Below are 24,313 nucleotides of genomic sequence, written 5' to 3' on the forward strand. Positions count from 1 at the left end.
TGTTTGCCTCCCAACAGAAAGCCTTGATCTTTGGAGGGACTTGCCCTCTTCAGATTGTCTTAATTGGAAAAACCTCAGTGGGTGAGGAGAAGATGGAGTGGACCTTAAAAAGGGAAGAACAAGTTAACAAACCTGATTTTCTCAGTTTAATTTGCTAAGAATGTAAGAGTTCAATGGTTACTTTTTTTTCTGATAACAATATTTCTGTTCCTTTTTCCTTTTAGAATTGTTCACACCTTGAGTCACAATTTTCGTTCTGCAACTAGCATTGTGCGTGCACCCTTGAGATTACCCATCAAACCACGTCATGTCCTTGTTAAGATCATTTATGCAGGTGTAAATGCCAGTGACGTAAGTTCCTTGAAACTTCTTTTTCTTTTGACTTGTATTTTTTTTTTATTATTTTGCATGTGAATATTGGAATAGTGGATAATTGCATTATGCTGTAATATTTGAAGTATGAAAATTTACTAATGATATTTTACTGTTGTTATGATACTTTACGATTCAAACTAATAGATTTTTTATGCTTGACTGACATGAATATTTGATTAACAGGTTAATTTTAGCTCTGGCCGTTATTTTGGGAGCAATGACAAAGAACCGGCTTCCCGTCTTCCATTTGATGCTGGCTTTGAGGTGATAAGATGTACTGGGAATTCCATCGCCATTATTATATGAAGCTAATCATGTTCAGAAAATTTTTGCTTTTTTTACATTGATGATGGATCCACTACATTGTTCAATTACTGATACTGACTCTGAGGTGATAGGATATACTGGAATTGCATTGTTGTTATTATATGGAGCTGATCATGTTCAGAAAATGTTTTTTTTTTTTTCACATTGATGATGGATGATATTTCATCTATTACATAGTTCCCATAACAGTGCAACTATATTATTGTTGCTGGATAACTGACTAATGGTTTTCTTGTTATAGTTGGTTGTATGTGTTATCTTTTAGTTACTAGAATATATATCCACCATATGCTATTATAAGTTTAACTGTATGGATTTTGTTTTTTTCCTTCATCCTTATACTTTTCTTCTTTCACTTTTTCTTTTTATTGTCTAACATCCATTCCTTTGACTTAATTCCATGGTCTATTTCTTCTTCGTAATAGTCATTGCAATTTTGAATTCCTTTTGATTTAGGGTTGATTAGAATTCATCAGATATTCCAGGCTTAATTTTTTCATCAGCATTGTACTGGTATTCCTGGTATTTCCTTTCAGAAAGTCCAATGACTTGTGCACATATGTTTATGGTTGCTTTTGTGTGCTCTAAAAATGAAGTAACAGGTAAAATATTGTCACTGGGACTTTGAAAGAACATTAATAACTCTGTATACCAATTTTGCAAAGACTGTTAGGCTCTTTATGACTTGTATCCTGAGTCATTACCCAAAGAAGATAGAAGAGACCTTCAAATTAATAACATGGTTATTTAAGCTCACACTTTTTTGAAAGGAAGTTCTGATACTTCTCTAATCAGTTGAAGGGGAACTTTTTCTTTTATAATTTTTTGACTGTTGCTGGACCATGTTGATGTTCTACATCTGTTAAATACTTCTATGGAAAATCAGAAATCTGGAAGCTTCCATATACATCATTTTACATTTGAAGTGATTGATTTAGCTTCCTGGAAACATTACAATAATGAAAATTCTATGTGATTCATTTACTTTTTTCTCATCATAGCTTCGTAGAAAAATTTGACTGCAAAGCAGCCAATTGGATATCCGTTACACTGCTTTGCGTCTGGTAACGAGGTTGTTATCTTTGACACCTGCCAAAAAGGATGATTTCTTCGTTTTTCTATCAAATAAAGGTATTTAATGAACTGGATACCAAATGATAGGACTGCAACTTGGGCGGGCCCAACTTGAGCCCGACCCGATTCAATGTTTTGCATGAGGTGGGCCTAAGTTTTTGGGCTGCAGTCTGGGCCTGGGCCAGAAAACTCGGGCATGACCTGAACTTGGGCTGGGCTTGGGTAGCCCAAGCTCGGCCCAACCCACCTTGGGCTTGGCTGAACCCGAGCCTGCCCAAACAAATACATACACAAATGCATTTTAATTATATATATATTTTTTTCTAATTGTATGTGTATAAAATACATATGTGTACATTTGTAAATGAATTTTTTACATTATTTTCAATCAACTCTACTTCTAAATTAGGCCATAAAGCCCAATAAAAGATAGTTATACCCTTGATGTCATCATCTGTATAAGGGATAAACATCAAACAAGTCTAAAGTTTTAGCCCACTGTGCCATCTTGGTGGAGATATTATCAGTGATTGTCCTCAGTCCATTTCCTTATCATTGAAGGTATGGACATTCTTTTCTTCCTGTTGGAAAATGTGGGGTTACTGGTGTATATGTATATTTGGTAGTTAGCATCTATATTTGGTAGTTGTGTAAAAATAGAATGCATCTATATTTGGTAGTTGTGTAAAAATATAATTGTGTGAATATGTATTCCTAGGATTGTGGAAAAGTATAATCCCTTAAATATGGGGATTAAAATAGTTAGTCCCTTAATTATAGGAATTGATTTAGGAAGATGTTTTCTATTTATTGCAGCAGCTTACTGTATAAATATGCCGATTGGCAATGGAATGAAAGTAGATCAGTTTTTTACCATTGCAAAACATGGTATCAGAGCTCTAGGTTTGCTAACCTTGAGAATTTTTTTTCGGCCTTCATTGCCAGTTTTTTTCGTGTTTTTCTGGCCTTCAGTGCTGATCTGTAACCAGCAGTGTTTCTTTTCCCCCTTCTTTATTCTCCTTTCCCGCTAGCCTTATTCTTCCTCCATTGACAATGTCTGACGTGACTGCAACAAGTGCTCCCTTCCAAACCGATGAAGGAGCAACGGATTTTCATCCTCACACCGGTGATTTGCAGAATATTCAGGCAACATATAGACTGAATGGCCATAACTATTTGAAGTGGTCACAACTAGTGCGTACCTATTTGAAGGGAAAAGGAAAAATTAGTCACCTTCTTGGAACAGGGCCAAAATTGGGCGAGCCAAATTTTGATGCTTGGGATGAAGAGGACTCCATGATTATGTCATGGTTGTGGAGTTCAATGACACCCGAGATTAGCGATACGTATATTTCTTCCCTCTGCAAGGGCTATTTGGGACGTTGTCCGACAAACCTATTCCAAAGCCCATGACGTTGCTCGTGTCTATGAGGTCAAAGTGAAGACAGTGGCGGCCAAACAAGGGAGTAGAAGTGTTACAGAGTATGCAAATCTGCTGCAAAATTTGTGGCATGAGATTGATCATTATCGGGTTCTTGAGATGAAGTGCCCCGATGACACTGTGATCTTGAAGAATTTTATTGAAAGAGATAGGGTATATGATTTTTTGGTCGGACTGAATGCTGAATTTGATCAGGTCCGAATACAAATTCTCGGCAAAGAAGAAGTGCCTCCATTGAATGAAGTTATAGCCCTTGTCAGAGCTGAGGAAAGCTGTCGTGGAATCATGATTGAACCTAAAGATCCCGAAGGTTCTGCTATGGTGGCAAGGGAAGGAAATTACAGTGGTTCAAAGGGTGAGAACAATCACAACTTGGCTCGTGACACAACCACCTGTGACTCTAACGATAACATCTGGTGCACCTATTGCAAGAAGCCCAGACACACAAAAGATCGCTGCTGGAAACTTCATGGGAAACCTCCCACATCCAGCAGGGAATGGGGAAATCGAGGAGTTTTGAAAGTAGTTCAACATGCCCATAATGTCTCCACAATCCCGCAACAAGAACACTCAAGTCAGGGGCCATTTAATGATGAAGAAATTGAAAGGCTAAGGAGTTTCCTGAGATCCTTGAAACCAGGAAGTGGTTCTACCTCTCTTGCTCTCTTGGGTGAGTCTTTATCTCTAGGATTACATGTCTCGGCTAGTGTTTTTCAATGAATTTTTGATTCTGGAGCTACTAACCACATGACACCCTCTTCACTACATTTTCTCACCTATACACCCTGTCCTAGTAATAGAAAAATTTCTGTTGCTGATGGTTCTTTCACCACAGTGGCAGGAATTGGGAATATTCAAAGTACTCCATCCCTATTACTTAAAAATGTGCATCATGTTCCTAAGTTATCCACTAGCCTTATCTCTATACATAAACTCACCCAAGATGTGAACTGCAATGTTGTGTTCTTTCCTTCTTACTGTGTATTTCAGGACCAGGTTTCGGGGAAGAAGATTGGACTTGCAAAGGAAAGGGATGGACTCTACTACCTTGAGGCAACTAACAAACCATCTCACACTGTTATGCATGTCACACACGAGTCATTCTTATCTACCTCCAATAAAGATTTAATTTGGCGTCATCACTTTCGTTTCGGTCATCCTTCATTTTCTGTTTTAAAAACAATGCTTCCTTGTTTAAAAGGATTGATGTTGAAACCTTTCATTGTGATGTTTGTGAATTTGCTAAACACAAAAGGGTTTCTTTCCCAATCAGCAATAAAGGATCTTCAACTCCTTTTTATTTGATTCATTTGGATATATGGGGCCATTCTCAAATTCCCAACATTACTGGTTCTAGATGGTTTGTCACCTTTAGTGATGATTGCACTAGGGTCACATGGATTTTTCTTCCTAAGTTTAAATCTGATGTGGGTATGATTCTTCCCAACTTTCATAACATGGTCCAAACTCAGTTTGGTGTGAGAATTAAAAGGTTTCGATCTGATAATGCTACAGATTATTTTAATCAGAATTTGTCCCCATTTTTTCAGAAAGAAGGCATTGTGCATGAATCCTCCTGTGTTAACACTCCCCAACAGAATGGGGTAGCTGAGAGAAAAAATGACCATCTTTTGCAAACCACCCGAGCTTTTCTCTTTCAAAATCAAGTGCCAGAACAATATTGGGGGAAGCTGTCCTTACTGCTGCCTACACCATAAATAGACTACCATTTAAACTTCTTGACAACTGAAGCCCAATACAAGTCCTCTATCAATTCTACCCTGATATTCGAACCCCAAATAATCTCACACCAAGAATTTTTGGTTGCACTGCCTTTGTTCATGTCCATAATAAGGGAAAATTAGATCCACGAGCAATCAGGTGTGTCTTCTTGGGATATTCCCCAACTCAGAAAGGTTATAAATGTTATCATCCAGCCACTAGAAAATTCTACACCTCCATCGATGTCACATTTGTGGAGGGACAATCCTTTTTCACTCAACCTTATCTTTAGGGGGAGCCCTCACTAATGGAAGATAAGGCTTCGGATCTACCCTCCCTAGATGTATTACCCTCCTCACAGTCATCCAACTGTCAAGAATCACATCTTTCTGAGTCACATCCTCTGAGCCCCACATTTCCGAGCCTCAACAAGAGTCGAACAACCCGACCATTGAACCAAATTCAGACACTGTTAACCCCACCAATGATGTGCATGATGATGTGAGATATATGCAGGTTTACTCTAGGAGAAGAAATCCAGATCCTCAACTTGTGCAAGTCCAAGATTCAACTCCTAATCCTAGAATTGAGGGATGTTCAGAATCTGAACCTGTACCTTCATAGTCTGAGTATGAGTATGACCTACCTATTGCCCTGAGAAAAGGAACCAGAGAATGTACCAAATGCCCATTATACCCTTTAGCCAAATCTGTCGTTCCAAAGATTCTCTAAATCCCATAAAAGTTTTCTAGCCAGCCTTAACACCATTCCAATTCCTAATACTCTAGCCGAGGCACTTTCTAATAAGGAGTGGAGAAAAGCCATGAGAGTGGAAATGGAGGCACTAGAAAAGAACAACACTTGGGAAGTTGTGGATCTACCGAGAAACAAGAAGGCTGTAGGTTGTAAATGGGTGTTCGCAATTAAGTAAAAATCTGATGGGTCAATAGAAAGGTACAAAGCACGACTGGTAGCCAAGGGATATACACAGACTTATGGGGTAGATTATCAGGAGACTTTCGCCCCAATAGCTAAAATGAATACAGTAAGGGTGTTGCTGTCTTTGGTTGCTAACTATAATTGGGATTTGCAACAGTTTGATGTAAAGAATGCGTTTCTCCATGGTGATATAGAAGAGGAGATATACATGGACATTCCACCGGGTTTTGGAGAAGGCATTAAGGGGAACAAAGTTTGTAGGTTGAAGAAAGCACTATACAGTCTCAAACAGTCTCTGAGGGCATGGTTTGGAAGGTTTACAAAGGTGATGCTTAGTACAGGTTACAAGCAAAGTCAAGGTGACCACACATTGTTTATCAAACAAACAGCCTCAGGGGGAGTTACTGCTCTATTAGTCTATGTGGACAATATAATCGTTACTGGGAATGATAAAAAGGAGAAGGAAGCATTGAAAAGCTGCCTTGCCAAAGAATTTGAGATAAAAGACTTGGGGAGACTAAAGTATTTTCTCGAAATTGAAGTTGCACATTCTAAACAAGGCATCTTTATCTCTCAACAAAAGTATGTTGTTGTTCTTTTGAGAGAAACAAGAAATATGGCATGTAAACCAGCTTCCACGCCTATAGATCCCAATCATAAACTTGGAGAAGCCAACGAGAATGCAAGTGTAGACAAGGAGATGTTCCAAAGACAGGTGGAAAACTCATCTATCTTGTACATACATGGCCGGATATTGCATATGCCGTAAGTGTAATAAGTCATTTTATGCATAATCCTAAAGAAGTTCATCTACAAGCTGCTCATCGAATTCTGCACTATTTGAAAGCCAATCCAGGGAAAGGAATTGTATTCAGAAGGAATGGGGGACTGGCTCTTGAAGCATATACAAATGCCGATTATGCAGGATCTCCAGTAGATAGACGGTCCACTTATGGTTACTGTACCTTCTTGGGAGGAAACTGAGTCACTTGGAGGAGTAAGAAGAAAAATGTAGTGGCTCAGTCAAGTGCAGAGGTAGAGTTCAGGGCTATGGCACAAGGAGTGTGTGAATTGCTCTGGTTGAAGATAATTTTAGAAGACTTGAAGATTCCACGAGAAGAGCCTATGAAACTATATTGTGACAACAAGTCAGCCATCAATATTGCTCACAATCCTGTTCAACATGACAGGACGAAGCACATCGAATTTGATCGACACTTTATAAAAGAGAAACTGGACAGCAAGTTGATTTGCACTCCCTATGTATCTACAAAAGGACAACTGGCCGATGTACTTACTAAAGTGCTCAATAGTATAGACTTTCGTAGAATTATAGCCAAGTTGGGAATGGCAGATCTCTATTCACCAGCTTGAGGGGGAGTGTTGGAAAATGTGGGGTTACTGGTGTAGATGCATATTTGGTAGTTAGCATCTATATTTGGTAGTTGTGTAAAAATAGAATTGTGTGAATATGTATTCCTAGGATTGTGGAAAAGTATAATCCCTTAAATATGTGGATTAAAATAGTTAGTCCCTTAATTATAGGAATTGATTTAGGAAGATGTTTTCTATTTATTGCAGCAACTTACTGTATAAAAATGCCGATTGGCAATGGAATGAAAGTAGATCAGTTTTTTACCATTGCAAAACACTTCCCATACTCACCATAGTGTTGCAGCTCTAAGACACCTACATAGGATTTCTCTCTTCCTTAATGGGGAAAAGAATGAGGCATCAAACTAATGTTTTAGATCATTGGGAGGTAACCTCCTGCACCCAAACAATGAGAAGTACACCAAAATAGCAGGCGTAAAGGTAGATGAAAATAATTCTCACCATTAGCTGTACACATAGGACAAACATGAGGAGAAAAGCACCAAGAAAGCCTTTTACTTTGCAAAGTTTTAGTGGTATTGATTTTGTCATGATAAATCTCTCAACAGAAAGCTCTAATCCTAGGTGGTGCCAGACCTCCCCAATTGGCCTTGACAAGGAAGCTAGGACTAAGGGATGAAAGGAAGTGCAAGAGAGAACCTGAGGAGCCGAGGATCCAGATTCTCGCATCATGCTTATGTGGGTTCAAGAAGACACTTTCTAAGGATTCAAGGAGATCCATGACATTCAGAGTTCCACTATCTTTAACACCCCATCTCAAGCCCAGGTCCCAAAATAAATCAAGGACATTAACTAATTATAATATCTTCACAAGTCAGACATACAGCCCGGGCACAAGTGCACAATCTTCCAATGCCTCACCATTCATCTTTGTGAAATAGAAATTTGAAGAAATCCCAACCAAAGGTTTTGTATAACCTGCAAAATGTGTTGTTGAAATGTGATAAGATTTCTCCAGACACCATTTGATATCTGTTGAGCAAGAGCAAGAGCAAGTGAAGAGACGAGAGGAGAGAAGAGAGGGAGAGAGGAGAGGAGAGCCGAGAGGACTGAAAGCCCCTTTTGAACTTAGGGGGCGAAAGAATGATCTATTATTATTTATACTAGTACAACCGAACAATGTAAACAAAGGAGAAATTACAACAGTACCCTTATGGTACTAAACCTGAATACATAAACAACTGACAACACTCCCCCTCAAGTTGGAGCATAGATATTAATCATGCCCAACTTGTCACAAAGATCATGATATCTGGAAAGGTTTAAACCCTTTGTAAAGATGTCTGTAAGCTGGTTCTCAGAAGTGACATAGGGGGTACACACTTCGCCTGTGATAACTTTCTCTCTGATAAAATGCTTGTCAACTTCGATGTGTTTTGTTCTATCATGTAGCACCGGATTGGCAGCAATGCTTATAGCTGCTTTGTTATCACAAAATAGAGTTATAGGTTTGGTCACTGGGAAACCCAACTCCCCCAACAAATTCTTTATCCACATGCCTTCAGCAACCCCGTGGGCCATAGCACGATATTCAGCTTCAGCACTGGATCTAGCTACCACATTTTGCTTTTTATTCCTCCATGTAACAAGGTTCCCTCCTATAAAGGTGCAGTAGCCACTAGTAGACTTTCTGTCACTTTGGGATCCAACCCAATCTGCATCTGTATAAACTTCAACTTTCAAATGTTCGTGCTTTTGAAACAACAAACCAATACCCAGATACTTCTTCAAATATCGGAGGATTCTCTCTGCTGCTTCAAGATGAGAAGACCTAGGAGCATGCATGAATTGACTGAGGACACCAACAACATATGCAATGTCTGGGCGAGTCATAGAAAGGTATAACAATCTCCCTACAAGCCTCTGAAACTATTTCACATCCTTGAGTGATTCACCACAGTTGTCACCTAATTTATGGTTGGGGTCGATGGGAGAGTCAATTGGCTTCACCCCCATCTTTCCAGTGTCCTGAAGTAAATCTAGGACGTATTTCCTTTGAGAAATGAAGATACCCTTCTTTGATCGGGCAACTTCAATTCCAAGGAAGTATCTGGCAGGTCCTAGATCCTTCACTTCAAACTGAGTTGCAAGGAAAATTTTCAATTTATGAATTTCATCCTCCCAATCACCAGTAACAATTATGTCATCCACATAAACAATTAGAGCAGCAATTTTACCTTCTCCTTTTTTGACGAACAGTGTGTGATCTGGTTGACATTGCCTGTATCCTTTCTGCTGAACTGCCACATGGAATCTACTGAACCAAGCTCTTGGTGATTGTTTCAGCCCGTATAATGACTTCTTCAACTTGCACACTTTCTGTTCATTGCCTTGGGCTAGAAACCCAGGAGGTTGAATCATGTACGCTTCCTCTTCAAGGTCTCCATTCAAGAATACATTCTTGATGTCCAGTTGGTGTAAAACCTAATCCAGATTGGCTGCAAGAGAGAAAAGGACTCTAATGGAATTCATCTTGGCAGCGGGGGTAAAAGTTTCTACATAATCGACTCCATACACTTGAATAAATCCCTTTGCCACTAAGCGAGCTTTATACCTTTCCACTGTTCCATCAGCCTTATGCTTGACTGTGAGCACCCATTTACATCCAATTGGAACCTTTCCCATAGGAAGATCAACAAGTTCCCATGTGCCATTTTTGTGAAGGGCATTAACTTCTTCCCTAATGGCATTTGTCCATTCAGGTACTGAAAGAGCTTCTGCCACATTCTTAGGGATAGGGACACTGTCAATAGAGGTAAGGAAGGCACGGAATGAGGGTGAAATGTTCTCATAGGAGACAAAGTTGGAAATGGGATGTTTTGTGGTGCACAATCTAACACCCTTCCTGTGAGCAATAGGACGGTCAAGATCATTAGCAGTAGAGGAATCATTTTCAATAGATTCAAGGACATCATTGGGAGCTAAAATACCTGAGTGAGTATGATCCTCCCTCGAGGAGTCTGGTGGCACTAGAGGTACAGCTTCCGGATTCTCTACAGCTCTTGGATTTGGCTGGCCTTTGCGATGACGAGAAAAAGCACGAAAAGGTGGAGGGTCAGGGAGAGAGGGAAGCTGAACTAGTTTCTCCTCATGTCTACACTCCCCCTGAGGAGAAACATGATAGAAAGGCTCATCTTCAAAGAAAGAAACATCCATGGAGACATAGAATTTACGAGAAACAGGATCAAAAACACGGTAGCCCTTTTGAGTGAAGGAATAACCAAGAAATATGCAAGGTATAGCACGAGAGTCCAATTTCCCACGGGTCGGAGACAGATTTTGGACAAAACACCGACAACCAAAGACACGAGGAGGAATAGAAAGAAGGGGAGCCTTAGGAAAGAGAAGTTGATGTGGAGCTTTGTACTCTAACCGACGAGAGGGCATACGGTTTATAAGGTAAGTGGAACAAAGAACAACTTCAAACCAAAACCGTTTGGGAACATTCATATGAAGTAGTAAACCTCGAGCCACTTCAAGGAGATGTCGGTTCTTCCGTTCGGCCACACCAGTTTGTTGTGGTGTGCGGGCACAAGAGCTATGGTGAAGGGAACCATGCGAAGCAAAAAAATCCGTGAGGTCACTATGAAAAAATTCTTTTGCATTATCTGATTGGAAAATTTGGATTTCAGTTTGAAATTGAGTGAAGACCATCCGTTGGAAATCTTGAATGATTTTTGGTTCTTCTTCCTTGGTTCGCATCAGGTATACCCACGTAAATCTAGAATAATCATCAATGAGGGTAATGAAATACTTGTAGCCACTCTCAGATGGTAAAGTAACAGGGCCCCACACATCAGAATGAACAATGTGAAATGGAGATTCAGATTTACTATGTCTTTGAAGAAAATGAATTCTACAATGTTTACTCAACTGACACGTTTGACAAGAAAAGTCAGAGACAGACATTGACTTAAACAATTTTGGGAATACAACTTTCAAAGATTCAAAAACAAATGATCAAGACGACAATGCCATAAATAGATTTTTTTCTTACAGGGTTGACTCATAGACTCTGTAACATGAAGACCAGCCTTATTCTCCAGCACGTAAAGTCCATCAGCCATACGACCCCTACCAATCGTCCTCCCCGAGGCCAGATCCTGAATCACACAATGAGAAGGGAAAAAAGTCACTGAGTAATTCAAGGAATTAGTAACACTACTAACAGAGAACAAATTAATGGGAAAGTTTGGAACATGAAGAACATCAGAGAAGGTAAGGCCAAGAGGAAGAGAGAGAGTTCCTTGACCAGCTACGGAAGAGTATGATCCATCGGCTAGTCTCACCTTGTCTCTTCCAGAAAGAGGGTGATAGGTTTGAAAGTAAGAGGACGTACCAGTCATATGTTTTGATGCTCCAGAATCAATGATCCATGGAGAGTCATGGGTGTGAGAAGCAACATGGAAAGCAGTGGCAGAGTTACCTGACGTAGATGCAAATGAGGTTGAGGGAGGAGTATCCATCTGACGAATTGCTCTACCATAGATCTCTAAATGGTCACGGAAGGAATTCATAATGTCCTCCCTCGGGTCTGGTCCAGTGAGATGTGTCTGAGTCATAGTAGAAATGGGGGGCTGATGCTCCCGAGTAGCCATGTTGGCCATGTGATGTTTCTTTGTATTTTGCTGCCCATACTTCTTATTCACCTTTGAACCTTGCTTCTTAGTCAGATCTTGAGCCCATTTTGGTTTCCCATCAAGATCCAAACAGGTATCTTTGGTGTGTCGGGGTTTCTGGCAATGAGTGCACCACAATTTTTCCTTATCTTCTGTTTTTTCTGGAGATCTCCTTTCCGGGAAGAAGATCCCCCACCAGTAGATACACCCCCTTTTGCAACTAACACAACATCATCCCCACGAGGGCTGTTCATCAAATTTCTCATGCTTTCTTCAGATTGTACAAGAGCATAGACTTCCTGAACAGAAGGGAGATCCTTACAGCTGAGAATCTGAACTCTGATAGATTCATACATAGGATTCAGACCATGTAAGAATGTAAACACCCTTTGCTGGGAGACAATCTGTTTGTACTTCTTAGCATCCTCATCACACTTCCAATCCACACTCTGGTAGTGATCCAACTCCTTCCAGGCAGATGTTAAGTCAGAAGATGCTGCCTGCAGTTGATAAATTTTGGCATAGTGTCTCAATTCTGAATATGTAGACTTTGCTTGTTCCCAGATTTCATTTGCAGTTTCAGCCCACATGAAGTTCTTCCTGATTTGAGGTTGCATGGAAACCAAGAGCAAGGACATAACAATACTGTTCTCCTGATTCCATCTATCATATTCAGCACTCCCGGAGGATGGTTCTTTTATCCTCCCATTAATATAACCTATCTTCCCCTTTGCAGTGATGTATAACTTGATCCCTCTTGACCACTCTAGGTAATTTAAACCATCAAGAGGGACAACAGCCATAGGAAAGGATAGGTCACTCCCACCCATTCCATTCAGCATTGAGGAAACTCCAGATGAGGCTGAATCTTCACTAATGATTTCTGGTTTTAAAAAAAAGCAACCAAAGGAGTACTTCCATACAAGGCTATTATAGAAACAGGTCCTTCTGACCTACGGTTTCACTGGGAGCAAAGACTGAACACTGCTGTTGCAGTACTGGAACAGGTCTGTATAACCTACGGTCTTGTAGGAATCCAAGAGAAGAACACTGCAGTTGCAGTACACAATCAGGTCTGTATGACCTACAGTTGTACAGAGGTCATATGACCCTCCAACAGAATAGAAAAAACAGGTGAAGTTCACCACACCCCTAATCGGCAGGTCTGGTATCCGAACAGTCAATGACTGAGATCAATACAATATCTGCTTTAGGACATCAACAGTCCATCGAAGGGGTAAAGAAATACAAAAAAAATGTTGAATACAACTGCTTTGTTAAAGAAATACAGTCCCTCAATAGTCCATCAATCGGCTGAACAGTCAATCAATAAACAGTCAATCCGTAGGGCAGCCGAACAGTAAATGAACAGTACCTCTTTTAACTTCAGATTATAGCCTCTCTGTAAACCAGAACTCCCTCTACAAACCTCAAATGATAGCCTCTCTACAGTCGAATAGACAATGAATACCACTTCTGGGCTGGAAGATGAAAAGTCTATAACTTCTGGGTCGAACTGAATACAACTGATTAGCAGTTCGATGGATACAGCCCTGGGAGATGAAAAGACTATCTGCTCGACATTGAACAACAAGTTTGCTTGACACCACCCTTTAGGCCTGGACGACTTGCTCTGATACCATGTTGAGCAAGAGCAAGAGCAAGTGAAGAGATGAGAGGAGAGAAGAGAGGGAGAGAGGAGAGGAGAGCCGAGAGGACTGAAAGCCCCTTCTGAACTTAGGGGGCGAAAGAATGATCTATTATTATTTATACTAGTACAGCCGAACAATGTAAACAAAGGAGAAATTACAACAGTACCCTTATGGTACTAAACCTGAATACATAAACAACTGACAACAATATCCTAGAATCCCACTCAAATGGGTGGCCTCGTTCTTACAAAACTAAAGAGGAGAAGGGGAACACCGGTTTTAGTTAGAGAATATAGCCAATCATAATTTATGAAACTCCTGTTATCATTCAAAAAGTAAAAATAAAAGGAAGATTGCAATAATATCCCCATATAGATAATTAAAAATATAGCATACAACAGAAAAGTACAAGTATGGACTTTCACCCAACATATATATTTCTCAATATTCACTATTTCTCAAGATTGTGTTCCAAGGAGTCTCCGTAATAGTAAAAGTTGTACTGCCAAGTTGCATGAAATTTGTATAAAACTTCAAAAAGAAATCTGTAAGAAAATTTCAAGATTTTCTTCCATGTAATGGTTCTACATGTACACCTTTTATACTTGTAATAATTTAATGGAAATTTATTGTAGTTAATTAAGAGAAACTTACATTTGGTAGGTTCTCATATTTCATTATCATCATGTACTAAAAATTCCTTCCAAGTTTGATGTTTTTTGGAACTAGATTAGTTTGGGAATTTTCTATTTCTTGTCATTTTATTGCTAATTTTCAGGTGAATATATTTATGTTACTCATTGTTGTCAGTTAGGAGGCGTTTTTATATATAATGTTCTATTCTGTTTGTAACGAGGGCATACTTGTCCTTTTACCTTATGTTTGATACCGTCATATATTAAGACAAAGTGGAAGCTGCCAGACCACTTTGATTGCCCTAATTCATTTCTCTTTTCTCTGCCGTTTTCTTCTCTGTCTTCCAGATCATACTAGACGTATTTGCTACTTACTGTCACCATTCTTATTTTCAGGCTGTGGGAATAATTGCTGCTATAGGGGATTCAGTCTCTAACTTGAAAATAGGCAGTCCAGTTGCACTTATGACCTATGGAAGCTATGCCGAATTCTTGGTGGTATACTTTCTTTCAGAGTTTGTTTAGCAATGCTAGTCCTGCTTTTAAGAGTAGAAAAGCCCAACCTACTTTGACTGAGATATCTTAATGTAGGGTGATTTGTTAATGTAAATGAGGTTTGAAAATGCACAACCTTATGTAACTTAGGCTCAGTTTAGAAGGAGTAGAAATACAAAATTGTAGTGTACAAAATCTTGTACTTCGTATTATTTTGTATGTATTTGTACTGTACATATTTGTATTTGTACTCTTTCCAAACTGAGCCTTACCAAAATACTCCCATATGCACACTTTCCCTGTATTAGAACATTTATCAGGGTTTCATTTTACACTCACAGATGTACTAGAAACTATTACAAATTTCAGTATCCTTGATACTGCAATTTCAGGTTCCTTCAAAACACATTCTTGCTGTGGCACGACCAGATCCAGAGGTTGTGGCTATGCTTACTTCAGGACTTACAGCATCAATTGCATTAGAAAAGGTTTGCTGCTTCAAAATTTTATGCAGATATTGCTTTACTTGGTACTTATAAATTCTAGAAGTTTTCTTGGTACATATGTTTATGATGTGCACTTATAACAGTTAGTATGTGATATAGGACTTAAAAGTGTAGGAACACATATGTTTTGTGCTTCTCTATGACAACGTTATTTCTTCATTTTGAAAGTTATTGGATGAAACTTCTCCGTATATTGATTCTATCCCTTCATTTTTTTTTCTGAGAAAGTTAAAGATATTTTATTAAGGAAACAAAGGAATTAAGCCACAAGGCTTGTACAGTGAGGCAAGAAAACAGAATGGAGCCACCCTTCAGTACACTGAACAGTCTCTAGAAAAGATACAATTATAAATAGTTTTGTGACAGAGAGCCAAGCAAAGACAAGACTAGCAGTTCTAATAACGTTATCCTCCTGGGTTGCGTATCTGTTGAAGATTCAAAAATTCTTTCCATCCAGATGGGCTATGTTTGCCCACACTGCCCTGCCTTTGCTGTTTATTCCACCAATTTACCAACCATCCACAGATTCCCTAACAGAACTAGGGAATACCCAGCTCACATTCATCATTGTCATTATCCAAGCCTTACATGCTACATGAATCCTGTTTCATCATTCTGTTCTGTTTAATGCCATATCCATTGTTAAATTATGAATGCTTAAATTATTTATTACAACTTCAACCTATGTTCTTTTTGGTCTATTCCTAGCCCTTCTAGCCCCTTCAACTTGCAACAGACCGCCTCTTCTTATGGATGCTGTCAATGGTCTTCTATCCATGTGGCAAAACCATCTTAGCCTACATTTCTCATTTTATCACCTATTTGATCTACTCATAGGTTCCTTCAAATGACTTCATTTCTGACCCTACCTTTCCTAGTTTTTCCTCTAATCCGTCTCCACATATGCCTTTTTATCACACATTCTTACAAACCATAAAAGCAAATTTTGAAGGGACAATGAGTTCCACACCATCTCAAAATGGAAGGGGTTGTTCCTTGAGATAATTTGTTTTTTCCTCATTGAAACGTAGGAACAAAAATATTTTTTGTTTCTCTCTAACCATGCTATTACTTTGTTTTGAAAGTTGTCATCAAATGAAACTTGATTCACTTTCCCCAAAAAAAATGCATCACTTATCACTTCTTTCTGATATTTTTGTTCCTCTCTAACCATGCTATTACTTTGTTTTGAAAGTTGTCATCAAATGAAACTTGATTCACTTTCCCCAAAAACATGCATCACTTATCACTTCTTTCTGAACTTGTTACAATTTCTTGTATGGAATTTGAAGGCAGCACAAATGGAATCTGGGAAGGTAGTTCTTGTTACTGCTGCTGCAGGAGGGACAGGACAGTTTGCAGTCCAGGTCTGTCATATCTCCTTGAGATCAGTTTCATATTTGCTTCTGTTGCATGCCCAGGAATGTTTGAGAAGTTCCTTTATGTTGGTGCAGTTACTTATTTCCATTTTGATTTCAAAAAAAGGGAAACAAACTTGGATGGTTCCTCTATTTATTTCTTGTACTTGGAAATTTATTTATGCATTAGTGAAAGGATATAGCAGGGGAACCGATTTTCTTTTCCTCTATTAGAACTACAGTTGGTTCTTACAGAGGCTAGTACAAAGGGATTTATTGCCCAAAACACAGTTTTTGAATTTGATGGTTTTACAATGGCGAACTAGTTTACAAGATAGTAATGTGGGTTAAAAAGTAGAGAGAGGTTAAAAAGTAGGGATAGTGATGTAGTGGTTCAAATGCAATTAGAAAATTCAATATCTGAATTCAATTCGATATCCGACGGATATTGAAAATTAATATTCGAATTCGAATTTGACCAATTAATTATTTTGGTAATTAATAAATATATAAAATGAAAAATTTATTTAAAGTATATAAATATCTAATTATTTACATAATTTAATTATTATATATAAATTACATAAAACATTTAAGTATTTTATATATTATATTATAAGAATTAAATAATCGGTCGAATTTGGATATTTATCGAATCAAATCAGGTCATATCTGAATTCGAATCTGATTAACTATTCGGTATGAATAGGATATCAGGATTTGATTGATTAGATATTCGAATTATCTGAATTCAATTCGATTATGTTGAATCTCGAATTCAAAATCGGATTTTCGAATACCACTGACACTCTTAAGGGAGAGAGGGAGAGAGAGAGAAATCCCAAGGAATCACTCCAAGGGTCCTAGAATTACTCTAGGGTTTGTAGGAATCAGTTCATACAGCAAACTTGCAAGAGAGCTCTAAAGAAATCTTCATTCATTCATTAGCTTCAAAAGAAAGAGAATACATCTATTTATAGAGCGACTTGTGTGGCCCGGAATACTGTTCACCATAATTACAAAATTCCACTCCTTGTCTTGTGCATAAAAAAACACTAACTTTCTATCTACTAAGGCAAATAAACTGAAAATTGAAAGAGAAGCACTACTAAGCTAGAGGAACAAGATGCTATATAGCCTAAGCTCACATGGGACTGGTCAAAATGACGAAAATACTCAATACTGTCCAAATATACAAAAATATAGAAAATTTCAGAAAATTCCCAATTTGATTCTTCAGCTCTTGCGTTATTCTCCCCTGGTTCAAAAAAAAAAACTCATCCTCGAGTTTTGAAGAACTTTGAGGATGAAAAGTTGATGTATCTCAATGACAGAAGTAGTAGTAATTCCCATAGCTACTTAAATACACTTGGACTGTAGAGTAGATGTCACACACATAGCTATAAATGGATCTTTAAAGCAATGTATGTCTGAAATACTGCCTTTCATAACCTTCATTGTTAAATCATCAATAACATTAGCCTCCTATACACTTACATCATCATTCAGCCTATCTTGTGGTGAATCTTCCCCTTGCTTACCACTATGAACTTTCATATCCAAAATCTTAACTACAGCATTTGGAACTTTTCCTTCAACCTCTAGTTGAGAAATCTCCATCTCTATGTGTTCAGCTGCCCTTGGGTCTTCAGCAAACTCTTGAACTCTTGCTATTATTGATGTTGGTGGAACTTGTACTATGTCAGCTTGTAATTCTTGAATTGGTTCCGGTTGAACTTGTAAGGTAAAGTCATGACTTACTTCCTTACTAACATCTACTACAACCAACACATTTGCATCTTGCACCTGAATTTTTTAACTTGCTCCAATTCTATCTCTTCTTGATCATTGACCTCAAGTTGACATGGGTGTTGGAAGTTCCTTCTTCAACAATTCTAATCTTTTCTTAGCCTGCACCCTGTTGTAAGGCTTACTTAATTGTTACTTTATAGCTGCTGTTAGTAGGCTGTTGGACAGTTACAGTTACTTGTTTCTTTTTTCTTCTTTCTTTTTTCTTATTATTCTGATTCTAGGATATGCCGCCAGGGGCATACTTGTAATTTCTTATTCTTTTATGAAGTTAATATAAATAGAAAACTGGCAGCAGCCAGTAGTAACTTTTTCCTCTCAACTGTACCTCTCTCTTCCTCTCTCTCTCTCTCTCTCTCTCTCTCTCTCTCCCAATCCCCACGAATCACCACATGGTATCAGAGCAGGTTTTCTGGGTTGAAAAAGACCTACGATCCCTCCTGCGCTATTCTTAAAAAGTGTTTGGACGTGGCTGTTTTTGCAGAAACCCTAACAGGTTTCTGGTGGCAGTTTTTTTTTGGAAACCCTAGCAGTTTATGGCGGCAGCTTTTGTGATTTCTTTTTCTTGGCCGTAATAGCAAGAAAACCCTAGTTGGAGAAGGGTGATGCTGGTGCAGACTCCCCTGTTCGATGCTGTGAAGTCAAGTTCAGATTAGCACCTTCATACAAGTGCTGAACAGGTGTTTTTTTTTTTTGTTTCAGTTTGTCTCAGCCTTCTTTGGCCGATGGTGCGTAGGCCTCATGCCTTGATTATATAGTTATTTGTTTGGACGTTGGATGGTTAGAGTGTGTGAACTACAGTCAGACTGATTGTAATGTCTGTATTGGTGGTGCTGAACCGATTACTGGATTGGTTTATTGTTCTGTTTGGACGTTGTGTTGACTGAACCCCTTGTTCTCAGCAGTATTCCCTTTGTTCTGAGCAGTATTTAATGTTCTTTTGCTCACATTCTAGGAGTAAACCTGAGTTGCTCACATTCTGATTGTGGCGGCTGTGTTGTTGGGTGGTATTTGGATTGGTTTTCAGTAGTATTCGATGGCAAGTCATGAATTAACTTCATCGGGGACTACACCAACCCGCAACACAGCGGGTATGGGAGGTGAAAACATGGTTTTTCCCATGCCAATTACCCCTTTAAACGGTCTGAACTACCTGGAGTGGGCTAAAAGTGTAAAACTCTATGTAACGGCAAAGGGTAAAGCTGGTTACATCAATGGAAGGGTGAAAGAACCCAAGGGTGAGACGACTGAACATGATAGGTGGGACCAAGAAAACAGTATGGTGATGTCTTGGCTCCTCGCAGCCATGGAACCTGATGTGAAAAAGAATTTTATGTGGGCAGACACCGCCAGTGAGATCTGGGAACAGGCCAAAACTACCTATTCTGAGTAAAGGCATTATGCCAAGGTTTACCAGTTGCAAGTTGAATCCTCAACATGTAAACAGGGAAACCGTAGCTTGTCTTCATACTATTCAGCCCTTACCTCCATATGGAAGGAATTGGACCATTACCAGGCCATAGAGTGGAAGCACGATGATGATGCTAAGGCCTACAGGAAGCTGGTCTCTCAGCAACGGGTGTTTGCTTTCTTGTTGGGACTGAACTCTGCATATGAACCGTTGAGGGTATAGATCCTAGGAAGCAAAGAGTTGCCTACGGTTCACGAGGTATACTCCCTTGTCCAATCTGAAGAAAGCAGGCAGAATGTGATGGTTACAGCTGAGGGGGAGCAACAAGTAGCCTTGGCTGCAATGAATAATAGCTCCACGGGAAAGAAAAGTGACCCTAAGAAGGCGGATAATAAAGATAAGTTGTTCTGTACCCACTGTAGGCGTTCACGACATACACGTGACACTTGTTGGGGCATCCATGGGAAACCCAAGTGGGGAGCAAAGAATCAAGAACAGGGTAAAGGTCATTTGAAGAAAATGAGCACAACACATGTGGCAACCCAAGATACTCAAGTTGCCAGTAGTACCCGGGACCACCCTAATAAGTCTGACCCCAAGGAGGATATAATGAATTCCTTTAGAGAGCACCTGGAATCTTATGGTAGGGCCTTGCGGCAAATGGACAGCTCAGTCACTGGTACTCCCTCTACTTCATTTGCATCTACTTCAGGTAATATGGCTTATGCATTCCATGCCACTCCCACAGATTCCTCTTGGATCATTGACTCAGGGGCCTCCAACCACATGACCGGTAAGCCTAACTTATTCCAGTCTTATAGCCTTTTGTCAGGAAGGGATAGAGTGAGACTTGTAGAAGGCTATTTTTCTTCCATTGTAGGCCAATGATCAATATCCCTTCCCCAGCCTTAACTTGAATTGTGTATTGCATATCCCTCAGCTTCCCATAAACTTGCTTTCAATTAGTAGCATTACAAGCTCCTTGAATTGTAGTGTGACATTTTTTGCTGACTCGTGTTTTTCAGGATCTAACTTCTGAGAGGACGATTGGTAGAGGAAGCCTAGTGGATGGTCTCTACATTCTCGACAACAAAGCTGGTCTCTCGGTGTCATCCTCAGAGTCACATAATCAGTCAAATAAGAGTCAAATTTTCTTGTGGCATAGTCGTTTAGGTCATGTTTCTTTCGAAATATTAAAATCTTTGTTTCCAGTTTTATTTAAGTCATGTTCAGTGTCAGAGTTCATGTGTCAAACGTGCCAGTTGAGCAAACAATGTAGAACAACTTTTCACTCAAGTAATAAAAGATCAAATGTTCATTTTCATGTTGTGTATTCTGATGTATGGGGGCCTACCAATGTAATCTCTGAGGGCGGATATAAGTACTTTATTAAATTGACCGATGATTACTCTCGCTATACATGGGTAATTCCTATGCGTAGCAGAGATGAAGTTCCAAAGACGGTGAAAGACTTCCAGAGGATGGTGTTTACACAGTTTCATGTTGAAATACAGATCTTCCAATCTGATAATGCGAAGGAATACTTCCATGGGGAGCTTAATGAGTTCTTCGCCTCCCACGGATCTATTCATAGGAGCTCATGCGCCAGAAGACCACAACAAAATGGTGTTGCAGAAAGGAAAAACAAACACCTTCTTGAGGTAGCCCGTGGGATGATATTACACATGAATGTCCCAAAAAGGTTTTGGGTGGATGCTATACTTGTAGTTGCGTATGTCATCAACTGCATGCCCTCCACAAAAATCATACTTGGGAATTGGTGGATCCTCCAAAGGGGAAAGACCTCGTGGGGTGCAAATGGGTATTCACAGTTAAGCACAAGGCAGATGGAACAGTTGAAAAGTACAAAGCAAGACTAGTGGCCAAAGGGTACACACAAGTATATGGGGTTGACTATGATGAGACTTTTGCCCCGGTGGCTAAGATGAACTCAATTAGGGTTCTCCTGTCCTTAGCTACTAATCTTGCTGGGAATTGCATCAACTGGACATAAAGAATGCTTTCCTGAATGGTGACTTAGAAGAAGAAGTATACATGGTTCAATCTCCTGGATTCTGTGCCAAGGGGAGTGAAAATAAGGTGTGCAAGCTACGAAAGTTTCTCTATGTCTTAAAACAGTCTCCTAGAGCCTGGTTCAGTAAGTTTCACATGGCAGTTCAAGAGATGGGATTCAAACAATGTCAGTATGATCATACACTCTTTGTGAAGAGATGTCAGGAACAGGTTGCTGTATTGATAGTGTATGTAGACGATATCATCATTATAGGAAGTTGGAGCTCAGAGATATAGAACTTGAAACAATTCCTTGCATCTAAATTTGAAGTGAAAGATCTAGGACTCCTGAAGTATTTCTGTTGGAAAACGTGGGGTTACTGGTTCAGATATGAAAATAGAATTGTATATATTCCTAGGATTGTGGAAGGATTGATTTAGAAAGTTTTTTCTTTCTATTTCTTTCTTTCTATTTTTGTACTTTCTATTTTCTCTTCTTTCTAATTTTTCTTCTTTCTATTTTCTTTTCTTTATTTTTCTTTCTTTCTATTTATTGCAGCAACTTACTGTATAAATACGCCCATTGGCAATAGAATGAAACATATCAGTATTCTACCATTCCAAAACATGATATCAAAGCTCTAGGTTTGTCAACCTTGAGATTTTTTCGGCCTTCATTGCCAGTTTTTTGTGTTTTTCTCTTCTGGCCTTCAGTGTTGATCTGTAACCAAAAGTGTTCCTTTATTCTCCTTTCTTGCTGGCCTTATTTTTCCTCCATTAACAATGTCCGATATGACTGCAACAAGTGCACCCGTCCAAACCGATGGAGCAACAAATTCTCATCCTCGCACTGGTGATTTGCAGAATATTCAGGAAACATATAAGACTGAATGGCCAGAATTACATGAAGTGGTCACAACTAGCGCGTACCTATTTGAAGGGAAAAGGAAAAATTAGTCCTCCTTGGAACAGGACCAAGGTTGGGCGAGCCAAATTTTGATGCTTGGGACGAAGAGGACTCCATGATTATGTCATGGTTGTGGAGTTCAATGACACCCGAGATCAGTGATACTTGTATGTTTCTTCCCTCTGCAAAGGCTATTTGGGATGCTGGTCCGACAAACCTATTCCAAAGCCCATGATGCTGCTTGTGTCTATGAGGTCAAAGTGAAGACTGTGACGGCCAAACAAGGGAGCAGGAGTGTTATAGAGTATGCAAATCTACTGCAAAATTTATGGCATGAGCTTGATCATTATCGGGTTCTTGAGACAAAGTGCACAGATGATGTTGTGATCTTGAAGAATTTTATTGAAAGAGATAGGGTGTATGATTTTTTGGTCGGACTGAATGCTGAATTTGATCAGGTCCGAATAAAAATTCTTGGAAAAGAAGTGCCTCCATTGAATGAAGTCATATCCCTTGTCAGAGCTGAGGAAAGCCGCCGTGGAATCATGCTTGAGCCTAAAGATCTTGAAGGCTCAACCATGGTGGCAAGGGGAGGAAGTTACAGTGGTTCAAAGGGTGAGAACAATCTGGCTCGTGACACAACCACCCGTGACTCTAACGATAACCTCTGGTGCACCTATTGCAAGAAGCCCAAACACACGAAAGATCAGTGCTGGAAACTTCATGGGAAACCTCCCACATCCAGCAAGGAATGGGGAAATCGAGGAGTTTCAAAAGGAGTTCAACAGGCCCATAATGTCTCCACAACCCCGCAGCAAGAACACTCAAGTCAGGGACCATTTAATGATGAAGAAATTTAATGATGAAGAAATTGAAAGGCTAAGGTGCTTCCTGAAATCCTTGAAACCAGGAAGTGGTTCTACCTCTCTTGCTCTCTCAGGTGAGTCTTTATCTCTAGGATTACATGCCTCGGCTAGTGTTTTTCCATGGATTCTTCATTCTGGAGCTACTGACCACATGACACCCTCTTCACTACATTTTCTCACCTATACACCCTGTCCTAGTAATAGAAAAATTTCTGTTGCTGATGGTTCTTTCACCACAGTGGCAGGGATTGGGAATATTCAAATTACTCCATCCCTATTACCTAAAAATGTACTTCATGTTCCTAAGTTATCCACTAGCCTTATCTCTATACATAAACTCACCCAGGATGTGAACTGCAATGTTGTGCTCTTCCCTTCTTACTGTGTATTTCAGGACCAGGTTTCGGGGAAGAAGATTGGACTTGCTAAGGAAAGAGATGGACTCTACTACCTTGAAGCAACCAGCAAATCATCTCACACTGTTATGCATGTCACACACGAGTCATTCTTATCTACCTCCAATAAAGATTTAATTTGGCGTCATCATTTCCGTTTTGGTCATCCTTCATTTCCTATTTTAAAAACAATGCTTCATTCCTTGTTTAAAGGAATTGATGTTGAAACCTTTCATTGTGATGTTTGTGAACTTGCTAAGCACAAGAGGGTTTCTTTCCCAATCAGCAACAAATGATCTTCAACTGCTTTTTATTTGATTCATTTGGATATATGGGGCCCTTCTCAAATTCCCAACATTATTGGTTCGAGATGG

General features: G+C 39.4%; 1 protein-coding gene across 3 annotated transcripts in view; it reads left to right on the top strand.

The window, feature by feature from the left end:
* Nucleotides 1-24,313, top strand: part of NQR (ARP protein (REF)) — an 86,889-nt gene that overhangs the window by 33,208 nt on the left and 29,368 nt on the right. For 2 of the 3 annotated variants that reach the window (XR_016099156.1, XM_088944421.1), the window contains exons 8-12: nucleotides 225-351; nucleotides 559-639; nucleotides 14,576-14,677; nucleotides 15,067-15,162; nucleotides 16,473-16,547. Coding sequence is in view for 2 of the 3 variants with exons in the window: in XM_088944421.1 (XP_088800547.1) it covers nucleotides 225-351; nucleotides 559-639; nucleotides 14,576-14,677; nucleotides 15,067-15,162; nucleotides 16,473-16,547 (481 nt within the window). In the remaining variant the exon portion in view is untranslated. The remainder of the gene's footprint in view (nucleotides 1-224; nucleotides 352-558; nucleotides 640-14,575; nucleotides 14,678-15,066; nucleotides 15,163-16,472; nucleotides 16,548-24,313) is intronic. The other variant, XM_088944422.1, reaches the window with a different exon arrangement.

Source organism: Nelumbo lutea, chromosome 5 (genome assembly GCF_056320005.1).
Source record: "Nelumbo lutea isolate HS-2025 chromosome 5, American lotus-T2T, whole genome shotgun sequence".
NCBI lineage: Eukaryota > Viridiplantae > Streptophyta > Magnoliopsida > Proteales > Nelumbonaceae > Nelumbo > Nelumbo lutea.